The following is a 26681-nucleotide window of genomic DNA, read 5'->3' as shown; positions in this document are numbered from 1 at the left end:
GCACTACGTTCATTGGATCACTCAAGCCCTGCACTACGTTCATTGGAACACTCAAGCCCTGCTCTACGTTCATTGGAACACTCAAGCCCTGCTCTACGTTCATTGGAACACTCAAGCCCTGCACTACGTTCACTGGAACACTCAAGCCCTGCTCTACGTTCATTGGAACACTCAAGCCCTGCACTACGTTCATTGGAACATTCAAGCCCTGCACTACGTTCATTGGAACACTCAAGCCCTGCACTACGTTCATTGGAACACTCAAGCCCTGCACTACGTTCATTGGAACATTCAAGCCCTGCACTACGTTCATTGGAACACTCAAGCCCTGCACTACGTTCACTGGATCACTCAAGCCCTGCACTACGTTCATTGGAACACTCAAGCCCTGCACTACGTTCATTGGAACATTCAAGCCCTGCACTACGTTCATTGGAACACTCAAGCCCTGCTCTACGTTCACTGGAACACTCAAACCCTGCTCTACGTTCATTGGAACACTCAAGCCCTGCACTACGTTCATTGGAACACTCAAACCCTGCTCTACGTTCATTGGAACACTCAGGCCCTGCTCTACGTTCATTGGAACACTCAGGCCCTGCACTACGTTCATTGGAACACTCAAGCCCTGCTCTACGTTCATTGGAACACTCAAGCCCTGCTCTACGTTCATTGGAACACTCAAGCCCTGCACTACGTTCACTGGAACACTCAAGCCCTGCTCTACGTTCATTGGAACACTCAAGCCCTGCACTACGTTCATTGGAACACTCAAGCCCTGCACTACGTTCATTGGAACACTCAAGCCCTGCACTACGTTCATTGGAACACTCAAGCCCTGCTCTACGTTCATTGGAACACTCAAGCCCTGCACTACGTTCATTTGAACACTCAAGCCCTGCTCTACGTTCATTGGAACACTCAAGCCCTGCACTACGTTCATTGGAACACTCAAGCCCTGCACTACGTTCATTGGAACACTCAAGCCCTGCTCTACGTTCATTGGAACATTCAAGCCCTGCACTACGTTCATTGGAACACTCAAGCCCTGCTCTACGTTCATTGGAACACTCAAGCCCTGCACTACGTTCATTGGAACACTCAAGCCCTGCACTACGTTCATTGGAACACTCAAGCCCTGCACTACGTTCATTGGAACACTCAAGCCCTGCACTACGTTCATTGGAACACTCAAGCCCTGCTCTACGTTCATTTGAACACTCAAGCCCTGCACTACGTTCATTTGAACACTCAAGCCCTGCTCTACGTTCATTGGAACACTCAAGCCCTGCACTACGTTCATTGGAACACTCAAGCCCTGCTCTACGTTCATTGGAACACTCAAGCCCTGCACTACGTTCATTGGAACACTCAAGCCCTGCACTACGTTCATTGGAACACTCAAGCCCTGCACTACGTTCATTGGAACACTCAAGCCCTGCACTACGTTCATTGGAACACTCAAGCCCTGCACTACGTTCATTGGAACACTCAAGCCCTGCACTACGTTCATTGGAACACTCAAGCCCTGCACTACGTTCATTGGAACACTCAAGCCCTGCACTACGTTCATTGGAACACTCAAGCCCTGCACTACGTTCATTGGAACACTCAAGCCCTGCTCTACGTTCATTGGAACACTCAAGCCCTGCACTACGTTCACTGGAACACTCAAGCCCTGCACTACGTTCATTGGATCACTCAAGCCCTGCACTACGTTCATTGGATCACTCAAGCCCTGCACTACGTTCATTGGAACACTCAAGCCCTGCTCTACGTTCATTGGAACACTCAAGCCCTGCTCTACGTTCATTGGAACACTCAAGCCCTGCACTACGTTCACTGGAACACTCAAGCCCTGCACTACGTTCATTGGAACACTCAAGCCCTGCACTACGTTCATTGGAACATTCAAGCCCTGCACTACGTTCATTGGAACACTCAAGCCCTGCACTACGTTCATTGGAACACTCAAGCCCTGCACTACGTTCATTGGAACATTCAAGCCCTGCACTACGTTCATTGGAACACTCAAGCCCTGCACTACGTTCACTGGATCACTCAAGCCCTGCACTACGTTCATTGGAACACTCAAGCCCTGCACTACGTTCATTGGAACATTCAAGCCCTGCACTACGTTCATTGGAACACTCAAGCCCTGCTCTACGTTCACTGGAACACTCAAACCCTGCTCTACGTTCATTGGAACACTCAAGCCCTGCACTACGTTCATTGGAACACTCAAACCCTGCTCTACGTTCATTGGAACACTCAGGCCCTGCTCTACGTTCATTGGAACACTCAGGCCCTGCACTACGTTCATTGGAACACTCAAGCCCTGCTCTACGTTCATTGGAACACTCAAGCCCTGCTCTACGTTCATTGGAACACTCAAGCCCTGCTCTACGTTCATTGGAACACTCAAGCCCTGCTCTACGTTCATTGGAACACTCAAGCCCTGCACTACGTTCACTGGAACACTCAAGCCCTGCTCTACGTTCATTGGAACACTCAAGCCCTGCACTACGTTCACTGGAACACTCAAGCCCTGCTCTACGTTCATTGGAACACTCAAGCCCTGCTCTACGTTCATTGGAACACTCAAGCCCTGCACTACGTTCACTGGAACACTCAAGCCCTGCACTACGTTCATTGGAACACTCAAGCCCTGCACTACGTTCATTGGAACACTCAAGCCCTGCACTACGTTCATTGGAACATTCAAGCCCTGCACTACGTTCATTGGAACACTCAAGCCCTGCACTACGTTCATTGGAACATTCAAGCCCTGCACTACGTTCATTGGAACACTCAAGCCCTGCACTACGTTCACTGGATCACTCAAGCCCTGCACTACGTTCATTGGAACACTCAAGCCCTGCACTACGTTCATTGGAACACTCAAGCCCTGCACTACGTTCATTGGAACACTCAAGCCCTGCTCTACGTTCACTGGAACACTCAAGCCTGCACTACGTTCATTGGAACACTCAAGCCCTGCACTACGTTCATTGGAACACTCAAGCCCTGCACTACGTTCATTGGAACATTCAAGCCCTGCACTACGTTCATTGGAACACTCAAGCCCTGCACTACGTTCATTGGAACATTCAAGCCCTGCACTACGTTCATTGGAACACTCAAGCCCTGCACTACGTTCACTGGATCACTCAAGCCCTGCACTACGTTCATTGGAACACTCAAGCCCTGCACTACGTTCATTGGAACACTCAAGCCCTGCACTACGTTCATTGGAACACTCAAGCCCTGCACTACGTTCATTGGAACACTCAAGCCCTGCACTACGTTCATTGGAACACTCAAGCCCTGCACTACGTTCATTGGAACACTCAAGCCCTGCACTACGTTCATTGGAACACTCAAGCCCTGCACTACGTTCATTGGAACACTCAAGCCCTGCTCTACGTTCATTGGAACACTCAAGCCCTGCTCTACGTTCATTGGAACACTCAAGCCCTGCTCTACGTTCATTGGAACACTCAAGCCCTGCTCTACGTTCATTGGAACACTCAAGCCCTGCTCTACGTTCATTGGAACACTCAAGCCCTGCACTACGTTCATTGGAACACTCAAGCCCTGCACTACGTTCATTGGAACACTCAAGCCCTGCACTACGTTCATTGGAACACTCAAGCCCTGCACTACGTTCATTGGAACACTCAAGCCCTGCTCTACGTTCATTGGAACACTCAAGCCCTGCACTACGTTCATTGGAACACTCAAGCCCTGCACTACGTTCATTGGAACACTCAAGCCCTGCACTACGTTCATTGGAACACTCAAGCCCTGCTCTACGTTCATTGGAACACTCAAGCCCTGCTCTACGTTCATTGGAACACTCAAGCCCTGCTCTACGTTCATTGGAACACTCAAGCCCTGCTCTACGTTCATTGGAACACTCAAGCCCTGCTCTACGTTCATTGGAACACTCAAGCCCTGCTCTACGTTCATTGGAACACTCAAGCCCTGCTCTACGTTCATTGGAACACTCAAGCCCTGCTCTACGTTCATTGGAACACTCAAGCCCTGCACTACGTTCATTGGAACACTCAAGCCCTGCTCTACGTTCATTGGAACACTCAAGCCCTGCTCTACGTTCATTGGAACACTCAAGCCCTGCTCTACGTTCATTGGAACACTCAAGCCCTGCTCTACGTTCATTGGAACACTCAAGCCCTGCTCTACGTTCATTGGAACACTCAAGCCCTGCTCTACGTTCATTGGAACACTCAAGCCCTGCTCTACGTTCATTGGAACACTCAAGCCCTGCTCTACGTTCATTGGAACACTCAAGCCCTGCTCTACGTTCATTGGAACACTCAAGCCCTGCACTACGTTCATTGGAACACTCAAGCCCTGCTCTACGTTCATTGGAACACTCAAGCCCTGCTCTACGTTCATTGGAACACTCAAGCCCTGCTCTACGTTCATTGGAACACTCAAGCCCTGCTCTACGTTCATTGGAACACTCAAGCCCTGCTCTACGTTCATTGGAACACTCAAGCCCTGCACTACGTTCATTGGAACACTCAAGCCCTGCTCTACGTTCATTGGAACACTCAAGCCCTGCTCTACGTTCATTGGAACACTCAAGCCCTGCTCTACGTTCATTGGAACACTCAAGCCCTGCTCTACGTTCATTGGAACACTCAAGCCCTGCTCTACGTTCATTGGAACACTCAAGCCCTGCTCTACGTTCATTGGAACACTCAAGCCCTGCTCTACGTTCATTGGAACACTCAAGCCCTGCACTACGTTCATTGGAACACTCAAGCCCTGCTCTACGTTCATTGGAACACTCAAGCCCTGCTCTACGTTCATTGGAACACTCAAGCCCTGCTCTACGTTCATTGGAACACTCAAGCCCTGCTCTACGTTCATTGGAACACTCAAGCCCTGCTCTACGTTCATTGGAACACTCAAGCCCTGCTCTACGTTCATTGGAACACTCAAGCCCTGCTCTACGTTCATTGGAACACTCAAGCCCTGCTCTACGTTCATTGGAACACTCAAGCCCTGCTCTACGTTCATTGGAACACTCAAGCCCTGCTCTACGTTCATTGGAACACTCAAGCCCTGCTCTACGTTCATTGGAACACTCAAGCCCTGCTCTACGTTCATTGGAACACTCAAGCCCTGCTCTACGTTCATTGGAACACTCAAGCCCTGCTCTACGTTCATTGGAACACTCAAGCCCTGCTCTACGTTCATTGGAACACTCAAGCCCTGCACTACGTTCATTGGAACACTCAAGCCCTGCTCTACGTTCATTGGAACACTCAAGCCCTGCTCTACGTTCATTGGAACACTCAAGCCCTGCTCTACGTTCATTGGAACACTCAAGCCCTGCTCTACGTTCATTGGAACACTCAAGCCCTGCTCTACGTTCATTGGAACACTCAAGCCCTGCTCTACGTTCATTGGAACACTCAAGCCCTGCTCTACGTTCATTGGAACACTCAAGCCCTGCTCTACGTTCATTGGAACACTCAAGCCCTGCTCTACGTTCATTGGAACACTCAAGCCCTGCACTACGTTCATTGGAACACTCAAGCCCTGCTCTACGTTCATTGGAACACTCAAGCCCTGCTCTACGTTCATTGGAACACTCAAGCCCTGCTCTACGTTCATTGGAACACTCAAGCCCTGCTCTACGTTCATTGGAACACTCAAGCCCTGCACTACGTTCATTGGAACACTCAAGCCCTGCACTACGACAAGGTGACAATCCATTGAGGGGAAGCGTTCATGCATCCAGGCCTCTATGTGTTACTTCACCAAAGGCCATCACATTCCAGATTGCGATTTGTGACGCCCACTTGTTGGCTTCCAAAAACATGACTGCCATTCTCTTTTCTGTTCCTTTTGTGGGACATCTTCGTGGCAAGAGTCAGAGTGATGCTCTCATGTGGTTTTCAGAGGCATAAAGAGCATGGCTTGGCCAAAGTCGCCCAGTGGGTTTCCCAGGTGGGAGAGAGGGATTCCAGAGTCCCAAACAGGTGCTTGGAAGCATTGGGATAGCCAGATTTTGTTCATTTTCATGGTTTCCTCCTGAAAACCATGTACTGGCTACCAGTGTTAAAAAAACCCCTCAAAAATCAGAACAGTAAATAAGAAGCAACACTCTGAAAACAGGAGTTCCAGACATGGGAACCAGGGGCAGCTAACGACTCTGAACAAAGGATGCCCCCAGGCAGGAAAAAAGCCAGGAGATGAAGCTATTCAATGCTAATTAAGGTGATTAACTACAACATTCACACTGGCCTCCAACTGACAAAGAGTTCTTCTCTCACCCTGGGCTTTCCACAGATATATAAACCTTCCTTGCTTATGGGTTGTTGTATGTCTTTTGGGCTGTATGGCCATGTTCTAGAAGTATTCTCTCCTGACGTTTCGCCCACATCTATGGTAGGCATCCTCAGAGGTTGTGAGGTGTGGATAAACTAAGTAAGGAAAGGAAAGAATATATATCTGTGTAGAGTCCAGGGTGTGGCAAGAGTCTGTCACTGGGAAGCCAGCATTAATGTTTCAGTTAATCACCCTAATTAGCCTTCGACAACACTTCCTTGCTTAGTTTCTCCATACCTCACAACCTCTGAGGATGCCTGCCATAGATGTGGGCGAAACGTCAGGAGAGAATACTTCTGGAACATGGCCATACAGCCCGGAAAACATACAACAACCCTGTGATCCCGGCCATGAAAGCCTTCGACAACACATTAAGTAAGTGAAGTTTATATATGTGTTAAATGTTCAGGGTGGGGGAAAGAACTCTTGTCTGCTTGAAATACGTGTGAATGTTGCAATTGCCACCTTGATTGGCACCTGTGGATCCATCCCGGAGGCTGTTCCGGCCTCCTCTTCCCCGCCCTCCGGATTCCCCGCTCCTTACGGCGCCTTGCGGTGGGGGGGGGGGTGCAGGGGGCGGGGCAGGTCTAAGCCAATGGCGGCGCGGTCCGGCTTTGCTGACGTCACCGGCGGATAATAGAAGAAAGGGGGGGGGGAACAGGTGCGCCCAAACTCCCCAAAAGACAAGAAAGGGGGGAGGGGAGGAGGAGGGGAGTTCAGGGGGGCAGAGAGGCGTTCCGAATGTGGAGCCTTGGCCCAGAGCAGGGCCGGCGCGCCCTTCCCTGCGACACGAGCTTCACAGAGGCCATCAGCCGACGGATGCGGGTCCCGCCCCGCCTGAGGGCCCCGGGCCCCGAGGGGGAGGCAGGAGCAGCCCCCCCAGAAGAGGCCCCGCCCCCCTCCTTCCTGATGCACGTCCCCGAGAGGCTCTGCCTTGCGGGTAAGGGCGGGGCCAAGGAGGGAGGGAGGGAGGTTGGGGGGGAGAAGGTGGTCCCGATCAAGCCCCAGATCCCCCTTCTCACAAGACATGGCCAGGAGCCCCCAGATGGCGTAGTGGACTAAGTGACTTGAAGATTGGGTTGCTGACCTGAAGGCTACCAGGTTCGAATCCCACCCGGGGAGAGTGCGGATGAGCTCCCTCTATCAGCTCCAGCTCCATGCGGGGACATGAGAGAAGCCTCCCACAAGGATGGTAAAAACATCAAAACATCCGGGCGTTCCCTGGGCAACGTCCTTTCAGACGGCCAATTCTCTCACTCCAGAAGCGACTCAAGTTGCTCCTGACACCGAAAAAAAAAAAGCCATGGCCAAACTCCAGGGAGAAAATCACGTGAGTGTTTACTCACAGCTTGTGCATCACAACACCCAGCATCTCTGTAAGCTAAAGTGTGTTGTCGAAAGCTTTCATGGTCGGAATCACTGGGTTGCTGTGAGTTTTCCAGGCTGTATGGCCATGTCCCAGAAGCATTCTCTCCTGACCTTTCGCCTGCATCTATGGCAGGCATCCTCAGAGGTTGGGAGGTCTGTTGGAACATGTTGGAAACTATGCAACATACAGACAAACAGACAAGCGTTCTTTCTCCCACCCTGTTCTTTCCACAGATATATAAACCCCACTTGCCTGGTTTCCAACAGAACAGTCCCAGATCTAGTCACTTGGCCTGCAGTCCCTCCCACAACCTCAAACAACATAGAGTTCAGGAAAAACTGCATATCAATATATGCATGCAATATAGTAAGCAATCACTGTTGGGAATCTATGAGCAGTTAGACTCAAAAAAATAACCCTCTTTCGGGGGTGATTCCTCAAAAATACAGCAGAGTGGCAGAACCACAATTCATAAGCAGCAGAAATTTACGTGTGGTGAGGTTGGAGATGCCTTTGTTTCTTGGGATGGCAAAGGATTGCAAAGTCTCCTTGGGCCGGGCTGTGGCGCAGCTGGCTAGTAACTAGCTGCAATAAATCACTACTGACCGAGAGGTCATGAGTTTGAAGCCTGGGTTGGGTTAAGCCCCCGACCATTAAATAACCCGGCTTGCTGTTGACCTATGCAGCCCTGAAAGACAGTTGCATCTGTAGTTGCATCAAGTAGGGAAATTTAGGTACGCTTTATGCGGGAGGCTAATTTAACTAATTTACAACATTATAAAACTGCCAGCAAAACACGAGGAAAGGAATGAGGAAGTACAGCCACTAGTGGACAGTGAAGCAACAGCTCCCCCTGTGGCCGGAATCGTGAAGCTGGAAAAAAATGTATGTTGTCTGTCTGTTGGCATTGAATGTTTGCCATATATGTGTTCATTGTAATCCGCCCTGAGTCCCCTTCGGGGTGAGAAGGGTGGAATATAAATACTGTAACTAAATAAATAAATAAAGTTCAAAAAAGCATTTATTGAGATAAAAAGAAATCCATTGTAGATAGAAAAGTTATTGGAGGTAACTAGCTATCTAAGCTAGCATCTAAGGATGGTAAGAAGGTAGAAAATAACAAAATATCTAAATAGCTACATTTTGCCAAGAGAGTGGGCAAAATGTGTCCTTCTCAGGTAGTAGACAAAGGAGCAAGAGATAAGCCTGATTGCAATGTCCAAGCCTTTGGGGCAATTAACATTCCAATCTAGATAGAAGAAGTTGCCTCATCCCTAAAAGGGTTCACATTACTATAACAACAATGTAGGAAGTGGATGTAAACAGGAAAGGAAGAGGGAAACCAGCAAAGGCCCATCTAGGCATGCATAGAATATATAGAAAGAGGTTTCCCTCATTCTAACCTATCCACTACATAACTAATTGAGACTTGTGTAGTCCAGGATGATATCCAACATATGTAAACCCCACTTGCCTGGTTTCCAACAGAACAGTCCCAGATCTAGTCACGTGGTCTGCAGTCCCTCCCACAACCTCAAACAACATAGAGTTCAGGAAAAAACTGCATATCAATATATGCATGCAATATAGTAAGCAATCACAATTATAAACATAACAAATAACTAGTATAGGAGGCTTATAGAAGGTTGCTATTTCCAACAAGTGAAGTCCCTCTCCTTTCCATCTTCGAGACAGAGGGCAACCTCAGCAGCCCCCCCCCCCCCCATGTATCACAAAGAGTGCCCACCTGATTTAGGGAGAAGGAGCTGTGAGCTCCTGGGGCTGTAAACTGGGTATGCACAGTTGGTGTCCCAACAGAGGGATGAAGACTCTTCTTCCTTCTCTTTCTCTCCGTTTTTTGCAGAAATGCTGGACGTCGTGGCTTCCAGGCCTCTCTTTGGTGCCCGGCCACAGCAGTCCTGGCGCCTGTCCGAGGTGGAGCAACTCTCGCTGGAGCCCCACACCCTGGGCTTCCTCTCCCTGCCCTGGGCCCAGAAGCGCCTGCGCCCGGTACTCCTCCTGCGCCCCAAGCATGGGCTTGGCTTGGGTTCAAAGGGCAGGGAAGGAGATCCCACCTGAACAGGAGGAAGAACTTCCTGACTGTGAGAAGAACTGTTCAACAGTGGAACTCTCTGCCTTCGAGTCCTTCCTTGGACTTTGTGTGTGTGTTGGGGGGGGGGGGGGCTTGGATAGCATTTTTCCTGCCTGGCAGAAAGAAGGGGGTTGGGCTACATGGTCTTTTCTGGGATCTCTTCCAACTCTGGGATTCTATGATTCCAAGTGTAGAGGAGGGCTCCTGTTTTGGGGTCTCCCTAGGGCGCTTTTGGAGAGGACTTCCAGCTTGTGGGAGAGACTGACCCCTTGGCCTTTTGCTCCTAACAGGGACACCGGGGGCGAAAGGAGCGGGCAGGCCCCCCCGCAGAGGTGGCTGCTGGGCCTAGGAAGGACTGGTAAGTGTTGAGTTTCATTCCTGAGCTGCACACATTTCTTGTGTCATCAAGTTTCCAGTCCTCAGTGAATAGCTACTAGGCTAGAGACAGAGGTCAGCTGAGGGATTCCTTCCCTCACATTCCTATGCATGTTTTTTTCAAAAGGCTTTGTCTCTACTCTTTACTTGTAGCCACTGTCTCCTCCCCTTTGACGATATAGTAATTGAATGTCTGTGAGGGAACTTTCTGTTTAATCTGCCCTGGGTTGACCATATGGTCTCCTCCATTTTTGGGTCTTCTGCTTGTTCCTTTATCCCTGTGAAGATGTACATTTTGCCTCTCTCTATGCAAAATGTAGGTCCACTGATATTTTTATCTTTTATCTTCTTTCGAAGATGAGATTTATATTTATATTTAGGTTGGAATCACCCCAACTGAGGGTTATTTTGAGCCTAACAGCTCAGACTCCCTGACAGGGATGATGAGCCCCATCTGCCTTTCCCTCCTCCTTAGTCCCCGGGAGGTGAGCCTGGTCCTGGAGGAATTTGGCCCCACAGACAGCCTGGCCGTCCGGAAGCAGGTACCCAAATGCTAGCCTGGTCTCCTGGCCTTGGCTCCTTCTGTTCTTCCTTCCTTGCTTCTGGGGGGAACCTGCTCTCCCTCTGATCCGAGGAGGGGCCCGTTGGGGGCTGCCTGTCCACCTGTCCCTGGGATGCAGGTGCTGATCCCTCTTTTCCCCCTCCTTTCTTTCTCTGAAATGCAGCTGATGAACATCTCGGGGCGTCTCCGGGTGCTGGAAGGACAGAGCCTGGGCTGGCGCCAGAAGGAACTGCTTTTCTACTCGATCCTGGCTTCAGCCTGCCTCCTCAATGCCTGGCTCTGGCTTCGGAGGTGAAGATGTAGAGTCCTCCTCACCACTGCCCCCCACAGCTTGTTCCTTTAGCCCACCTGTTACCTGGATGTCCTGGGAGATGGCAGTTTCCAGTGGTCCTCAAAGGACGGAAGGTGGGATGGCTATGGTCCACAGCAGGAGGAGAAGAGAGAATGGGACTGAGTCTGGCGGAAGAGGCTGGGAGATGCCCAGAGGGGCATCAGCCCATGGGAACGGCGATGACTGTGGAGAGCCACCCCCTGCCCCTTTGCCCCAGAGGCCCCAGTTGTGGGGGGACTGCATGGGGGGGGGGAGGTCCTAGCTGGTCTTGTATGATGGAAAGATCTTCTGAGACTGGCCAAGGAAGCCCCACTGGCAGAGGCGGCCCTAGGTAATTTCGCCTTGTTGGCAAACCTAGTGGCCACGCCCCCCCAAAAAAATTGCACCCCCCCCAAGGCCCTGCACATAATTTCAGCGGCGGTGGCAGCAGTGGCGGCCGCGGCGGGGACCATCGGCTCCCTCCTCGCTGAACGCGGAAGTCCTCAACTGAGGCCTAGCTCTTCTCGCAAGTTCTCACAAGGACTCGCGAGACCTCAGTTGAGGCCTTCTGCATTCGGCGAGGAGGGAGCCAATGGTCCCCGTCGCTGCCGCAGGAGTGCCTCGATGGCGCCCCCGGGGACAATGCGCCACAAACGGGAGCTTACAATGGCCTCTATGTTGGACCGGCTCTGCCCACTGGATGCTCAAAGATATTGTTGTACTCCAAGGCCGGAAAGCACCTCTGTACTTAACACCACACTCCAGTCCAAGGTGAAATAGCAAAACAGTTTATTGAAGAATACATGTGAAAAGCAATCAGCAAAATAGTATAAAAACCAAAGTCTAAATGTTAGAAATAGTCCACAGAATTCGAAGTACAAGAGTAGCATCAAAAAATCAGGAATACAAAAACAGGATAAATCCCAAACATGAGATTCAGGAACAATCTTTCCTGGAAGCATGGAACATGAGCAACAGGAAACAAGGAACTAGAAACCCCTTAACAGGCTTGACTTGGCAAGAGATATATCCTCAAACACCAACATTGACCAGACTGGCAAAAAAAAGCCTTCTGGTCTTGCTAATATAGACAGAAAATCATGCCGTCTCTCCTGGAAAACTGATAAGGACTTTTTGGCTAACAAGTGTCTTGACATTTGCAAACTTTTTTGAGCAGCCCTGTGTTGATGAAACATAAATCTCCTATCTAACTGCTCATTAGACTGTGCACCTGGAATATCCTCTGAGCTCATCTCTGCTTCTAACTTTGCTTCCCTAGTGAACTACTTTTCTGGAATGGCCTTCAGACAGAGTCAGCTCAGTTTCAGGGTTTAAAATCTCTTGCTGACTCTCCTGCTGGTCTGCAGGCCCAGAATCCCCAGTGACAGGCTGGCTTGAAGATCCAGAATCTCCACTGACATCACGTGCAGGCACAATCAAAGGCTGAAATACAACCGATATGTGTGTGTGTGTATATAGCATGTCCAACTTTCCAAATAGCCATTGATGTTGACACAATGAAGGAAAGGACTCCTGCCTCACAGCGTTGGTGTGCATTGGCAAACAGCTGGATGGAGAACTCATCCACAACTCCCAGGTATCCTTAGGTATCCATGCGCAGCTGCAGCATTTGCCATTGGTATCTGAAGAAGTCAAGGGAAAGGGGGGGCTGCCAAGACCTCTGCCCCAATGCTGATGTTCAGCTGGGAGCACATGACGAACCGTGGCATGTTCAGATTTCTAATAAAACACTTCTTCATTGCAAATGTGTGTCTGTATGGGGAGGAGATCTCTGAGGGGAGAGGATGCAAGGGAGGTGATCTGAGACATTGCCTGAATATGGAAAGATATCTGTACTGATAGGGCTGCTCACCACACCTGGCTTTGGGACTCCAAGTGGAAGCTCTGGGAAAATGGAGCCTTCCGTTCTTCACCTGCTGGCTCACCTTTTGTGGGCAGTCCAGGTTGCCGGAAGTGGGGCCTGCCCTTCTGCGCACACAGAGCCACAGCACTGCAGGACAGCAGGAATCTGTGTTTCAGAACCACACACATATGGAGTGAGTGATGGCATCATAATGAGCAAGCCAAGGGAGTCAGTTGTTTCTTGCTATCAGTTACTGTATTTACTTGAATCTAATGCTCACCTTTTTTGGCTAAATTACTTGATAAAATTAGGGTGTGCATTAGGTAAAGGTAAAGGTTTCCCCTGACGTTAAGTCCAGTCGTGTCCGACTCTGGGGGTTGGTGCTCATCTCCATTTCTAAGCCGAAGAGCAAGCATTGTCCATAGACACCTCTAGGTCATGTGGCCGGCATGACTGCATGGAGCACCGTTACCTTCCTGCCGGAGTGGTACCTACTGATCTCACATTGGCATGTTTTCGAACTGCTAGGTTGGCAGAAGCTGGAGCTAACAGTGGGTGCTCACTCTGCTCCCGGGATTTGAACCTGGGACCTTTCGGTCTGCAAGTTCAGCAGCTCAGTGCTTTAACACACTGCGCCACTGGGACTCCAGGGTGTGAATTAGATTTGTAAAATTAGGGTAATTTTAGTGCAGAGCCAAAGAAATAGGAGAAGCTGCTTCAGGAGCACCTGGAGCTTTTATTCGAGGGATGTCACCTCTAATTTAATTGTCATTGCCCAATGCTATGTAATCCTGGGATTTGTAGTTTGATGAGGCATCCGGCTCCAATGCAAACTGATCGATTAACTGGATGGGTTTTAATAGATTTAAAAAACCAGCGCAGTTTTCTTTACCTGGTTAGAGGGCAGCCAACTGAAATGAGTTGCTTGAGGATTCAGGGACTGGCAAGGGTGGGGCCACAGTGTCAGAGCGGCTGCATGTGCTTGTGTGTGACTCCCCTTGCATCCCCTGGGCGCACGTTGTAGCAGAGGTTGCACCTGTTGCTGCGGCGCCATTGCTCAGGCTGGGAGGCAACCGATGCACAGGACCCGGCTCCTTGTCCAGCCCAAGAGGTTTGCCTTGGGCAAAGCCAGTTCAGAGGAAAGCCATTGCCCCCGTCCCTCTTGGGCTGACCCTCCTGGGTACTTGGGATGAATCCTGAGCCGGTTCCAGCTGCATCCTCTTGAAGACCCAGTGGGAAGGAAATATGGAGAATGGATACTACCAACCAGCCCCTCTTGCGTGTGCCCAATGCATCTGACTGGTGGGTAAATGTGAGGCATTATTGCACATCCAGAGTATGAGTGGGTGGGGGAACCTTTGTTTTTTTATTCTGTGCCATTGGGCATTTTTTTGTACATAGAGAGTTGGCGGTGTCTTTTTTATTTCCAAATGAGTGAGGACCCCAAAAGGACCAGGAAGTGGCTGCTTTGGAGAAGTGGATCCAGCCAGGAGGGCGGGTGCTGCAGAATTGGGGAAGGGTCTTCCCTGTGCGGAGCCTCACCAGGTGACAACTCCCAAATGTATCCCCAAGTGACATTAATTATTGGCTGGAGACTTTGACTGGGGCAGGAACCCCCCGCCCCACCATTTACCTTTCTCTCTCTGGTTCCAATGGATGCTTCTAACTGCCCTGAATGTTCTTTGCTTTGTCCATCACAGGGATGTGATTGTGACACAGGTGCACATGTCCGCATGGAGTCCTCTGCCTGTGGATCTCTCAGCTGAGCTGCTCCTCGGTGCATGTGGGGTGCGGCAAGAGTCTTTGGGGGGGGGGGGTAAAAGAGACTGTGTTTCACTCCTCAACCCCCACTTTTTTCTCTTCCTCCATGAAGCTCAGGCCTCTTTGGCAACTGATGGCATTCACCTGAACAGGACAATAATTGTTCTTATTTTTTTTACTAAGAAAAAAGAATATTTTACTCTCAAAATGGCCTCCTCTTCTCATACACACAATAATTCATCTTATTTCCTTACCAAGAAATAGTAGACTCCAAATTCACAACTGGTTTCAACTCAAGAGCATCTTCATCAGGTGGAATGTAGTCTTTTATTTATGTTGTTTTTCTGATAATATGGATCCTATAGGGAACATATATAGTGGCTAAAGGTTATTTAAAATGCACATAGTTGCATGAGACATACCATATACATAACAAAGATAATGTAAAAATTATACTCACAGAAATTTCTGGGACAACAACACAGATAATAGACTACATTCCACCTGATGGAGACTCTCTTGAGTCGAAACCGGTTGTGAATTTGGAGTCTACTATTTCTTAGTAGAGAAATAAGATGAATTATTGTGTAAATGAGAAGAGGAGGCAATTGATCTTTCGGGAGAAAAATATTCCTTTTACTGTGAATGTAACAGTCTTATGTTTTACTGTATAGCCATGGCTTTATTTAATTTTGTATTCATATAGATGCAATGAACTAAATATGTGTTTAATGACATTTCAATTTTTTTGTGGATACTTGTCTTTGTAGTTCCAGGGAAACCAATTTTCCTTTGTAGTTCCATCTGAACAAGGCCAGAATGTCTGTGGCTCCTCTGGACTCAACAACAGTCCCCTGTGGACTCCTCAAAACATGTAGGGAGCGAAGCCTGAGTTACGACTGGAGACTTTAGCTTGGCCTGTGACACAGAGGTAAGCCCAGTCTTTGGAAAGGTGCGGTGTGTGTGTGAGTGTGGGTCTATTGGGCCCGATACTCTTCTTCCTGGCTGCTTTTTTTGTGTGTCAGGAGAAACTGCAAGTCGCTTCTGGTGTGAGAGAATTGGCTGTCTGTAAGGATGTTGCCCAGGGGATGCTCAGATGTTTTGATATTTTACCATCCTTGTGGGAGGCTTCTCGCATGTCCCCACATGGGGAGCTGGGGCTGACAAAGGGAGGTCATCCGCTCTCCTTGGATTCTTGGTCAGCAGTCCTGCCGGCACAAGGGTTTAACCCATCGTGCCGCTGGGGGCTCCTTCTTGGCTGCTGCATTTACATGTGTGCTCTCTCTCACACTCTTTCCTGCCCTTCAACAAGTATTTAAGTTTGGACCAACTTGGAGAGAAAATTAGAAGAGGGATGCTATCCTTGGGGCCTCCAGGGGCTTTTTCTGCTTGTTCTTCAAACACGGAGAGCCTGGCGATGTGCCCACATGCCAGGAGATGGGGAGGCTGGATCCTGCGTTGCTCCCGGTGGGCACAAGGTGGCCTTTGGCACCCAAGAGGAGGAAGACCACCCAGCCAAGCTGCTGAACCAGAAGTCGAGACTGGGCTCCTGGGGTCTCACGATAGATAGCCTCCTCCCCATTCAACCACAGATTGGGAGCTCCAAGAATGACCAGAGTTGAATCCTAGCCAGGCATGTGCTTCATGGCCCCATTTCTTACATTAAGCCTCAGCGTTGGATGGGGCTGATGGTGCCACTTCTTCTGTTCAGCAAGTCTGGACCCCTAAAACCTGTCTAGGGGTTGTTAGCATGGGAGATTTGGGAGCGGCCTTGTTCTACCACTGGCCTTTGTTGTCCCCTCCCCTTTTGACTCCCCCCAAGAAGTGGGCAAAGCCTCATGGAAGAAGTGCCTGGAGCTTGGTCTGGGCCTCTGGGGGTGAATGACGTATGGGAGTATTGCACACCTGTTGCCAGGGAGGGAGGGCCCTGAGGAGCATGCTGTTACTATAGCAACAACAACAGCACTAAAGATGAAAGCCTTTGGGAGAAGCCTTGAACAATGCTAACAGGGAGCAGGAAGGGGGCGCAAGAGAGACTATAGGGTGACTGAGGGGTTCTTGACCAATCAGTCTTGCTCTGGATCCCTTTCTGTGCGTCTATGTGCATATATTTGTGTCCATGCGTGTGTACAGCAGGAATAGCTCTTCCCTCAAACTTCTGGTTCAACTGGGTGAAGAGGGGGGTGGCTATTGGAAATAACTGCACCCAGTCCCTGGGCACATATCCCCTTGGAAATAAATGGCAATCATAACCTAATAGAAAAAGAAAAATTATGTCATATCCATTTGGCAAATGTGAATCCCCTTGAACATGTGGAGACCATCTTTTGAAAGCCACTAGTCAACAAAACCTGACCTTGTTAGAAATCAACCCTTTAAACAAGAAATATTCATAAGCATTCATGTAATGGTACACAGGTAACTCAGCAGTTAAACCGAAGAACCATGTCTTTGAACTGCCAAGGACAAAGACATGCCACTACAAGCATATATTTGGTCAGCAGAGGATGGCAGTTTCTTTGAAGTTGAAATTGCAGTTGCAGTTGCCCAAATGACATACACTCCCTTGAAACCTCTTAGTTTAAAATATGCACTCAGAGATTTTTTAAAAGTCTTTTTTGAAAAATAACGTATCTAGTTTTACTCACAAACATCTTATATTAATTCACCATACAGGCACATTTCTTATTAAAGTTCAGTTATGAATAAGATGTAGTTCTCTGTGTTGAGTACACAGGGTATCTTTCTTAATCAATAGTCCATAGTCTTTAGGTATAATTGTATTCACTGAAGTCCATAAGCAAGCATGCATCCACCTCCACTGAGATCTAAAGCAAACTGAATATAAAATGGAGTCCTGCGTCTGAACATGCTCAGTACAATTGCATGTCTATAACCCCTCCCACACCAAAGAGGTACTGTCAAACTGGTAAATCAACATACACATAGAATACAGATTAGCAAATATATATATTTCACAAATAAATAGTAAAAGGCTTGGGAGGTTGCTGTTTTCAATAGGGGCTCCCAGGGGTCCCATCTGGGGAGGGGGCCTAGTGAAAGCAAGCTCACACTGCCATTGTGTTGCCTGGCCAAAGGACACTGACTAAATGGTTAGACTTGGAAAGTCCTTGTGTTGAAAAAGAAACTCTCTCTGTTCTCCTGACAGTTCTGGTGGTGCTGAAGAGGTGGTGCCCCTGCCTTACATTGCAGAGGATGGCGGCAGAGGAAAGCCAGGCCACCCAGGCCAACCCCGATGCCAACCACTGCCCGACAGTGCCAGCTAGGAGGGCCTCCCTGAAGGAATGGACCCAGTTCAGCGACCACAGCTGCAGGTTGGGGTTGGTTGGCTTTAGCGAGGCCAATGCACTCTGCACATGCTCCAGGGAACTGAGCAGGGGAGGAAGGCAAAAGTGGGCGGGGGCCTGTGCCTGAGATTGGGGAGAAGACCTCCCGGGAGTTGTGGGGCCAAAGCCCCAGTGAGAGGAAGGGCAAGATAAGGGAACAGGCCTCAGTGGTCCATGCCTTAGTTACGAAAGGACGGTGTTTCGAATCCGGGGAGCGGGGTGAGCCCCATCTTCTGCCAACCTAGCAGTTAGAAAACATGCAAATGTGAGTAGATCAATAAGTACGACTCTAGTGGGAAGGTAATGGCACTCCATGCAGTCATGCCAATGGCCACATGACCTTGGAGGTGTCTATACACAACGTCGGCTCTTTGGCTTAAAAATAGAGATGGAGCACCAACCCCCAGAGTCGGACATGATTAGACTTAATGTCAGGGGAAAACCTTTACCTTTACCTATTATTATTATTATTATTATTATTATTATTATTATTAAGAGAGAGTGGAGCTAGAGCTGATAGAGGGAGCTCATCCGCGCTCTCCCCGGGGGGGGGGGGGATTCGAACCTGGCAGCCTTCAGGTCAGCAACCCAACCTTCAAGTCACAAGGCTTTTATCCCCTAGGCCACCGGAGGCTCCACCATGCGGTCAGTAGCCATATCTCTTCCTCTTTTGTCTTCATTCTAAGAAGAACACATTTTTCCACTCTCCTGGCAAAATGTAGCTACGGTAGAGTCTCACTAATCCAAGCCTCGCTTATCCAAGCTTCTGGATTATCCAAGCCATTTTTGTAGTCAATGTTTTCAATATATCGTGATATTTTGGTGCTAAATTCGTAAATACAGTAATTACAACATGTTTTAATAGGCTTTTCCTTAATCCCTCCTTATTATCCAAGATATTCGCTTATCCAAGCTTCTGCCGGCCCGTTTAGCTTGGATAAGTGAGACTCTACTGTATTTAGATATTTTTGTTATTTTTTACCTGCTTACCTTCCTTAGTGCTAGCTTAGAGAGCTAGTTAGCTCCAAGACCTTTTCTATCCACAATGGATTTCTTTTTACCTCAATAAATGCTTTTTTGAACTTTTAAGGAGACTTTGCAATCCTTTGCCATCCTAAGAAACAAAAGTTTCTGCTGCTTATGAATGGTGGTTCTGCCACTCTGCTGTATTTTTGAGGAATCACCAGCGAAAGAGGGTTATTTTTTGAGTCTAACCGCTCATAGATTCCCAACAATTGGAAGAGACCCCAAGACTGGGCCTTCCAGTCCAACCCCATTTTGCCATGCAGAAAGTGTTAGCAGAAGGATGCGTAGATCAGGAAGAAAAATGAGATGCAAGGGATCCAAGGGGCTCCTCAGAGGGCTCTTTATTTATTTACTAGCTGTGCCCGGCCACGCGTTGCTGTGACGAAGTATGGTGGTATGGGAAATAAAGTATTGAGGAATTGGTGGAAGTTAGGTAAAGGGTCCCCTGGGCTGAGTGGGTTGCTAGGAGACCAAGTGGGTGGAGCTTAGCCTTCTAACTGGCAACAATTGATAAAAATATTTTTCTTTTCTTTTTGTTATATCAACCTGGAGGCGTGGATGATGGGTTGTGTTGTCAAATTTCGAGGTTGGGGGGCCTTTAGTTTTGTTGTTTTGTCGGTCGCCGGGATTCCATCACTCTTTTATATATTTATTTATTTATTTCCAATATTTCTACCCCGCCCTTCTCCCCTAGGGGACTCAGGGCGGCTTAAAGACTCTTTGGCTTCCATGCCTGAGTCTGAGGGACCTTCACATCTTCCTTCTTCCTAGAAAGCCCTGCAGCGCCCCCCAGGACGCCTCCTCTTCCCCCTCCATTCCGGGCAAGGGGAGACCCAGCACCGCAGAGAAGCCCAAGGAGCCCTCCAGGTAAGGGGGAAGGGGGAGAGGGAGGGGAGGGGAGGGGAGGGGAGGGGAGGGGCGGGCCTTCCTTAGTCCTGACCCCGCCCCCTCCCGCCCCGTCGCAGGGTCTCCCAGCTGGTGCGGCAGCTCCGCGGTTGGTTCAACCAAGGCCTGAAGCGGAGCGAGGAGCGGCGGGACTCCTTCCTGGTGCGCTTCTGGGGGCCCCACCCGCAGGGCTTGTCCGCCGAGAGCGGGGAGGACCTCCTGGACCAAGAGCGGAGGAAGAAGGCAGTCGTGCTGGACCCCGCCGGGAAGCAATACTACCGCTGGCTCCTGGTCATCACCGTCCCCATCCTCTACAACTGGACCGCGCTGATCGCCCGGTGAGCAGGCGCGGGGCCCCGGCATGGGCAAACTCCGGCCCTCCTCCACCTGTTTTGGACTTCAACCCCCACAATCTCTAACAGCCGGTAGACTGGGTTGCTGTGAGTTTTCCGGGCTGTATGGCCATGTTCCTGAAGCACGCTCTCTTGATGTTTCGCCCACATCTATGGCAGGCATCCTGTGAGGTTATGAGGTCTGTTGGAAACTAGGCAAGTGATGTATAATATCTCTGTGGAATAATGTCCAAGGTGAGAGAAATAACTCTTTTCTGTTAGAGGCAAATATGAATGTTTTAATTAATCACCTTGATTACCATTAAAAAGCCTTGAAGCTTCAGAGCCTGGCTGCTTCCTGCCTGGAGAAATTCTTTGTTGGGAGGTGTCTGTGGTCAAGTATCCATTGGCCTGTAGTATCCATTGGCTTAAAGCCAACCTTAAAAACTGTGGCATAGACACTGACAACTGGGAAGCCCTGGCCCTTGAACGCTCTAATTGGAGGTTAGCTGTGACCAGCAGTGCTGCAGAGTTGGAAGAGGCACAAATTGAAGGCTTAAGGGAGAAACATGCCAAGAGGAAGGCCCATCAAGCCAACCCTGACCGGGACCGCCTTCCACCTGGAAACCGATGTCCTCATTGCGGGAGAACATGCGGGTCAAGAATAGATCTCTTCAGCCACCTAAGGAACCATCCTCAAGACCCCACGACTGAAAGACCATCATCCTCAAACTACAAGGAATCGCCTAAGTAAGTAAGTAAGTAAAGTAAGTAAGTAAGGCCTGTAGAGCCCAGTTTTGGTTTCAGAAGACATCAAAAAAGTTACAAGGCCAAGAACAAGCCACAAGAGGAAAGACAGAGGAAAAGTGTTCTACATACATCAAGGGAACCACTGTCTGAATAGGGAAGCTGATGAAGAAACACAACCTACAAATTATCTATAGACCCACTAAGAAAAGCCAACAAATGCTACGTTCAGAAAAGTACATGAGGGATCCTCTCACCTCTGCAGGAGTCTACTGTATACCGTTCAGCTTTGGACAAGTCTGCAGACAGTGCAGAGGGAGCACCAAACACAGCAGCATTGCCCAGACACGAATCAAGGAACATAAAACAGCACTGCAGACTAGCTCAACCAGAGAAGTCAGTCATAGCAGAACATCTGATGAACTAACCTGGGCACAGCATATTATTTGAGTACACAGAAATGCTGGACCACTCTCACAACTAAACAGAGAAGCCATAGAAATCCACAAGTATGTGGACAATTTCAATAGAAAGGAGGAAACCATGAAAATGAACAAAATCTGCCTACCAGTATTAAAAAACTCTAAAATCAGGACAGTAAATAAAGAACACCTCTCAGAAAACAGGGTAATTCCAGACAGGAAACAATCAGGACCAGCTAACACCTCCCAACAAAGGATTCCCCCATGCAGTAATCAGCCAGGCCTTGAAACTGCAAGGCTTTTCAATGCTAATCATGGTGGCTAATTGCAACATTCACACTGGTTCCAACAGACAAAAGTTATTTCTCCCACCCTGAACATTCCACAAATTTGTAAACCTCTCTTGCCAAGTTTCCAATAAACCTCACCACCTCTGAGGATGCCTGTCATAGATGTGGGCAAAATGTCAGGAGACAATGCTTCTGCAACATGGCTATTCAGCCCAGAATCCTCACAGCAACCCAGTGATTCCAGCCATGAAAGCCTTCAACAACAATTTCCCCTCTTCCCGGCTTTCAGGTCATCAAGTCCTCTTTCATCTATCTCCTTCTTTTTGTTGCTTTGTTCTTTCCCCCTTTCAAGCCACCCTCCTCGTCTAAACCGTTTATCTCTCTCTGGTTTTGATATTTTTCCCTTCCCTTCAAACCCTCCTGGAAGGAGCATCTGGATTGGGGGGGGGGGGGGGAGTGAGAAGGTGGTTGTCCCTTCCCAGGGTCACCAGGAGGTCCCTCTCCCTGCAGCGCCTGCTTCAATGAGCTCCAGAGGAGGTACCTGCGCTACTGGTTGGTCCTCGACTATCTATCTGACCTAATCTACTTGGCTGACATGGCTGTCCAGGTGCGCACAGGTGAGCATTTGAAGAGGGGTGTGGGAACGGGATACACACCTCTGCATTTGGAGGAAATATATGGGGCTGGGAGGGGCAGAGGGAGGCAAAAATGGCCCCTAGAAAGTGTCCAGTCAACAGTGATTCTGAAATAGGGATCCTTCCTGAAAAATTGATCACCCTTCACTGGTTCATAACAAGTTTTGCAAAATTGCCCATCAGAATGTGGGCATTCATGCAGGGCAAAGGCCTCCGCCCTAATACACTATATATATCACGATTTTAGGTTCCTGGGTTTTAAATGTAATTTCCTAATTGGTTCTATCATAAAAACATGGGGAAATTTGATTAAACTGCAAAAAAAACTTTGTTTTCACGGGCGAGACATCCTGCAACACATTTTGCTCTAGTTTTTCAATGCATATCTCACAGAATCTCAACCAATTACAACATAGTTTTTGGAAGCCGCAATAATGAAGTTTCTGGACTACAACAACTACTTTCAAAATATTGTATTTGTATTGTATAATCTGAGTTTTCAGCCCTTTTTAGCCTGTTTGTGGAAGCCAGAGGCTGTCTGTGTGATCAGACACCCTTGCCACATACACACATGCGGGTTTTCACTTTTATTATGGATATAGATATAAACAGAAATAATGGAGCCTCCAGATGGCCTAGTGGATTAAAACCTCGTGACTTGAAGGTTGGGTTGCTGACCTGAAGGCTGCCAGGTTCGAATCCCACCCGGGGAGAGCGCGGATGAGCTCCCTCTATCAGCTCCAGCTCCAATAGGGGACATGAGAGAAGCCTCCCACAAGGATGGTAAAACATCCGGCCGTCCCCTGGACAACGTCCTTGCAGACGGCCAATTCTCTCACCCCAGAAGCAACTCAGGTTGCTTCTGACATGAAAAAAAGCCCTTTTAAGGGATAAATCCCTCCCCCCTTGGCTTATATTCGGGTTGGCTTATACTTGAGTATATGGGTAATCAGAGTTGGACAGTCTTATCTTAATAAAGTCTTATCTTAAATTACAGTTTTATGTAAATATTCTGGAGCCCCCATTGGCGCAGTGGGTTAAACTGCTGAGCTGCGGAACTTGCTGATCAAAAGGTCAGCGGTTCAAATCCAGGGAGTGGGGTGAGCTCCTCTGTTAGATCCAGCCTCTGCCAACCTATCAGTTTGAAAACATGAAAATGTGAGTAGATAAATAGGTACTGCTTCAGTGCTCCATACAGTCATTCTGTCCACATGACCTTGGAGGTGTCTATGGACAATGCTGGCTCGTCAGCTTACAAACGGAGATTAGTACCACCCTCCAGAATTGGACACAACTAGACTTAATGTCAGGGAGAAACCTTTACCTTTACCTATGTTAATATTCACATACATTTAACCTACGGATGCCTCCATTAATGTAATGTTATTGGTATCTATTTTTATTTTTGAAATTTACCAGTAGTTGCTGCATTTTCCACCCTCTTCTTACACTCAAGTCAATAAGTTTTCCCAGTTTTTTGTGGTAAAATTAGGTGCCTCGGCTTATATTTGGGTCAGCTTATACTCGAGTATATATGGCAAGTACTGCACTACTAAACAGGAAATAAAACTTTCAAACCAGGAACAGGTTTTTTTTTTTAATTTCAGAGTGAATGAATTGTCAAAACAGGCGGGCTGAGAGCAGGGCATCCTCTGACCGTGGGGCAGATTGTGTGTTTGTGTGGGAGGGGTGGGACTGGAATACACGTGCCCCCCTCCCCCTTGCCCACTCTTCAACCTTTTTCCTCTCCCTTCCTTCCAGGCTTCCTGGAGCAGGGTCTGCTGGTGAAGGACGGCAAGCGGCTGTGGGAGCACTATGTGGCCTCGTGGCAATTCAAGCTAGACATGCTCTCGCTGTTGCCAACAGACCTGGGCTACCTGGCGTTTGGGGTGCATGCCCCAGCGCTGCGCCTCAACCGCCTGCTGCGCATTTTGCGGATGTTTGAGTTCTTCGACCGAACAGAGACGCGAACCAGCGTGCCCAACCTCTTCCGCATCGCCAACATGGTGCTGTACATCCTGGTGATCATCCACTGGAATGCCTGCTTCTATTATGCCATCTCCAAGGGCATCGGCTTCGGGGAGGACACCTGGGTGTACCCCAACATCTCGGACCCAGAGTACGGCTACCTGGCCCGTGAGTACATCTACTGCCTGTACTGGTCCACGCTGACACTGACCACCATTGGGGAGACTCCGCCGCCGGTGCGTGACGTGGAGTACATCTTCGTCATCTTCGACTTCCTGATCGGCGTGCTCATCTTCGCCTCCATTGTGGGTAATGTGAGCTCCATCATCTCCAACACGACTGCTGCACGCACTGAGTTCCAGGCCAAAGTGGACGCTGTCAAACACTACCTGCACTTCCGCAATGTGGACAAAAAGCTGGAGGTCAAAGTCATTCGCTGGTTTGACTACCTGTGGACCCACAAGAAAGCAGCTGATGAGGCGGACGTGTTGCGGAGCCTGCCGGATGCACTGCGAGCCGAGATCGCCATCCACGTGCACCTGGCCACCCTGAAGCAGGTGCGCATCTTCCATGACTGTGAGGCCGGGCTGCTGGTGGAGCTGGTCCTCAAGCTGCGCCCACAGGTCTTCAGCCCTGGCGACTATGTGTGCCGCAAGGGCGACGTGGGCCGCGAGATGTACATTGTCAAAGAGGGCAAACTGGCCGTGGTGGCCGATGATGGCGTCACCCGGCTGGCCGTCCTCACAGCCGGCTGCTGCTTTGGCGAGATCAGCATCCTCAACATCCGCGGCAGCAAGATGGGCAACCGCCGCACCGCCAACATCCGCAGTGTGGGCTACTCTGACCTCTTCTGCCTCTCCAAGGAGGACCTCATGACCACCTTGGCTGAGTACCCTGAAGCCAAGCGGCTCCTGGAGGAACGTGGGCGTGAACTGCTGCTCAAGGAGGGCCTATTTGACCAGGAGGCCGCAGCGGAGGATGGAGAGGTGGGGGGCTCCGAGGGTCTGAGCGTGGACCAGAAACTGGACCGGCTGCAGGGCAGTCTGGAGACCATGGACACCCGCCTCGGCCGCCTCCTGGAGGAGCATCAGACGGCCCAGAGGAAGCTCAAGCGCCGTGTGGCTGCCCTCGAGGCACGGACCGCTCCAGGCCCAGATGTGGGACCCCTCTCTCTTGGCTCCCTCAGCCCCTCGGAAACTGGGGAGGAGGCGGGAGGGGCTCAGGGGGAGACCGGACCCTGAGGATGCAACAGGGGCCACAACAGGGGCTACAGCAGCCACACCTCCCTCTCCTTGCAAAAGAAAGATGGCTCCAGCCTGGAGCACTAAAACCTGGTTTCGAGAAGCCCCGAGTCAACTGTGCCTTCTTCCTCCCCCCCCCCCCCCCCGCAAATGCCCCCCACTTTCCCTGCTTGGCTCAGGCTCAACATATGGGGACCCCTCCCACCTCCTTTCCTCCTGGAACAGAAGAGGAGCCACATGGGGGCACTGTGCTCCACAGAACGGGCTGAGACCAAGCCATGCGAGGTAGGGCGGGGGGGGGGGGGAGTTTGGGCTGGGGTTCCTCTCTTTCTCTTTCAAGAGCCCACCTGCAGAAGCTCTTGCCTCCAGGAATGTGTGACCCCCCCCCCCCCCCCCTTTGCAGAGATGCGGTTTCTGGGCTGGGAAGCCGCTTCCTCCACCAGAATGTCTTGGGGAATCTGTGCTGTTAGGCTCAAAATAACCCTCCGTTGGGGCGATTCCACCATAAATATAGCAGAGTACCAGAAGTAAACTTCATAACCAGCAGAAACTTATGTGAGATGAGCTAGGATAAGCTTCCACTCTTTAGGATGGCTTAGGATTGCAGAGTAAGAACTTTAGGTTCAAAAATATTTATTGAAGTAAACAAAATACATTCTTGATAGAAAAAGTCTTGGAGCTAACTAGTTTACTAATATCATCTTCTAAAGAGGTAAAAGGGTAAAAAAGGTCCATGCAGCTACAGTTTTGCTTAGAGAGAGGCAAAATGTGCATCCTCATAGAAAGAAAAGCAAAAGTCTGAAAAAATGGCAAATGGCCACATGGCTAGCCCAGGGCAATGAAACTTAAAAGGAAGTTCCCTCATAGTTCCATTGCTACATCATCAAGGGGGGGACAGTGGCTAGCAGGAGGAGGAAAGAAGCATAGGAATGTGGGGAAAGGAATCCCTCAGCTTTGCCTGTCTCTAGCCTAGCTACTCATTGAGGACTGGAGGCTTGATGACACAGGAGACTTGTGCAGTCCAGGGATGAAGCCCAACAAAATGAATGCCCTCAAGGTACCAGATCCTGCCTGGCCTTGGGAGCT

The 26681-nt window shown here is 49.5% G+C and overlaps 2 protein-coding genes across 3 annotated transcripts; both read left to right on the top strand.

Moving 5' to 3' along the window:
* Positions 1-7074: 7074 nt before the first annotated feature.
* Positions 7075-12843, top strand: fate1 (fetal and adult testis expressed 1). Its single transcript, XM_062963765.1, has 4 exons — positions 7075-9748; positions 10121-10188; positions 10681-10747; positions 10931-12843. Exons 1-4 carry the CDS (start codon positions 9605-9607, stop codon positions 11060-11062), a joined length of 411 nt encoding a protein of 136 aa, XP_062819835.1. The 5' UTR covers positions 7075-9604; the 3' UTR covers positions 11063-12843.
* A 1789-nt stretch (positions 12844-14632) lies between these two features.
* LOC100556535 (cyclic nucleotide-gated olfactory channel) lies at positions 14633-25698 on the top strand. 2 transcript variants are annotated; one of them, XM_062963764.1, is made up of 7 exons: positions 14633-14718; positions 15473-15633; positions 17872-18037; positions 19847-19942; positions 20041-20298; positions 22262-22368; positions 24148-25698. In XM_062963764.1, the coding sequence occupies exons 3-7, from the start codon at positions 17919-17921 to the stop codon at positions 25593-25595; spliced, it is 2028 nt and encodes a 675-aa protein (XP_062819834.1). In that variant the 5' UTR covers positions 14633-14718; positions 15473-15633; positions 17872-17918; the 3' UTR covers positions 25596-25698. The 2 variants fall into 2 exon arrangements, with proteins under 2 accessions (XP_062819834.1, XP_062819833.1); XM_062963763.1 differs by having other exon boundaries at positions 14635-14729.
* Positions 25699-26681: the final 983 nt, after the last annotated feature.

This window comes from Anolis carolinensis, unplaced genomic scaffold (genome assembly GCF_035594765.1).
Source record: "Anolis carolinensis isolate JA03-04 unplaced genomic scaffold, rAnoCar3.1.pri scaffold_12, whole genome shotgun sequence".
Taxonomy (NCBI): domain Eukaryota; kingdom Metazoa; phylum Chordata; class Lepidosauria; order Squamata; family Dactyloidae; genus Anolis; species Anolis carolinensis.
This window is presented reverse-complemented; position numbering and strand designations above follow the sequence as displayed.

What these genes read in the sequence shown, in the direction of transcription:
- fate1 (XM_062963765.1), top strand. Translation starts at nt 9,605, where the DNA reads ATGCTGGACGTCGTGGCTTCCAGGCCTCTCTTTGGTGCCCGGCCACAG. An exon ending in CCCAGAAGCGCCTGCGCCCG is followed by an intron (nt 9,749 to 10,120) that starts GTACTCCTCCTG and finishes TGCTCCTAACAG; the next exon opens with GGACACCGGGGGCGAAAGGA. An exon ending in GCTGGGCCTAGGAAGGACTG is followed by an intron (nt 10,189 to 10,680) that starts GTAAGTGTTGAG and finishes CCTCCTCCTTAG; the next exon opens with TCCCCGGGAGGTGAGCCTGG.
- LOC100556535 (XM_062963764.1), top strand. Translation starts at nt 17,919, where the DNA reads ATGGCGGCAGAGGAAAGCCAGGCCACCCAGGCCAACCCCGATGCCAAC. An exon ending in TGGACCGCGCTGATCGCCCG is followed by an intron (nt 20,299 to 22,261) that starts GTGAGCAGGCGC and finishes CTCTCCCTGCAG; the next exon opens with CGCCTGCTTCAATGAGCTCC. An exon ending in GGCTGTCCAGGTGCGCACAG is followed by an intron (nt 22,369 to 24,147) that starts GTGAGCATTTGA and finishes CCTTCCTTCCAG; the next exon opens with GCTTCCTGGAGCAGGGTCTG.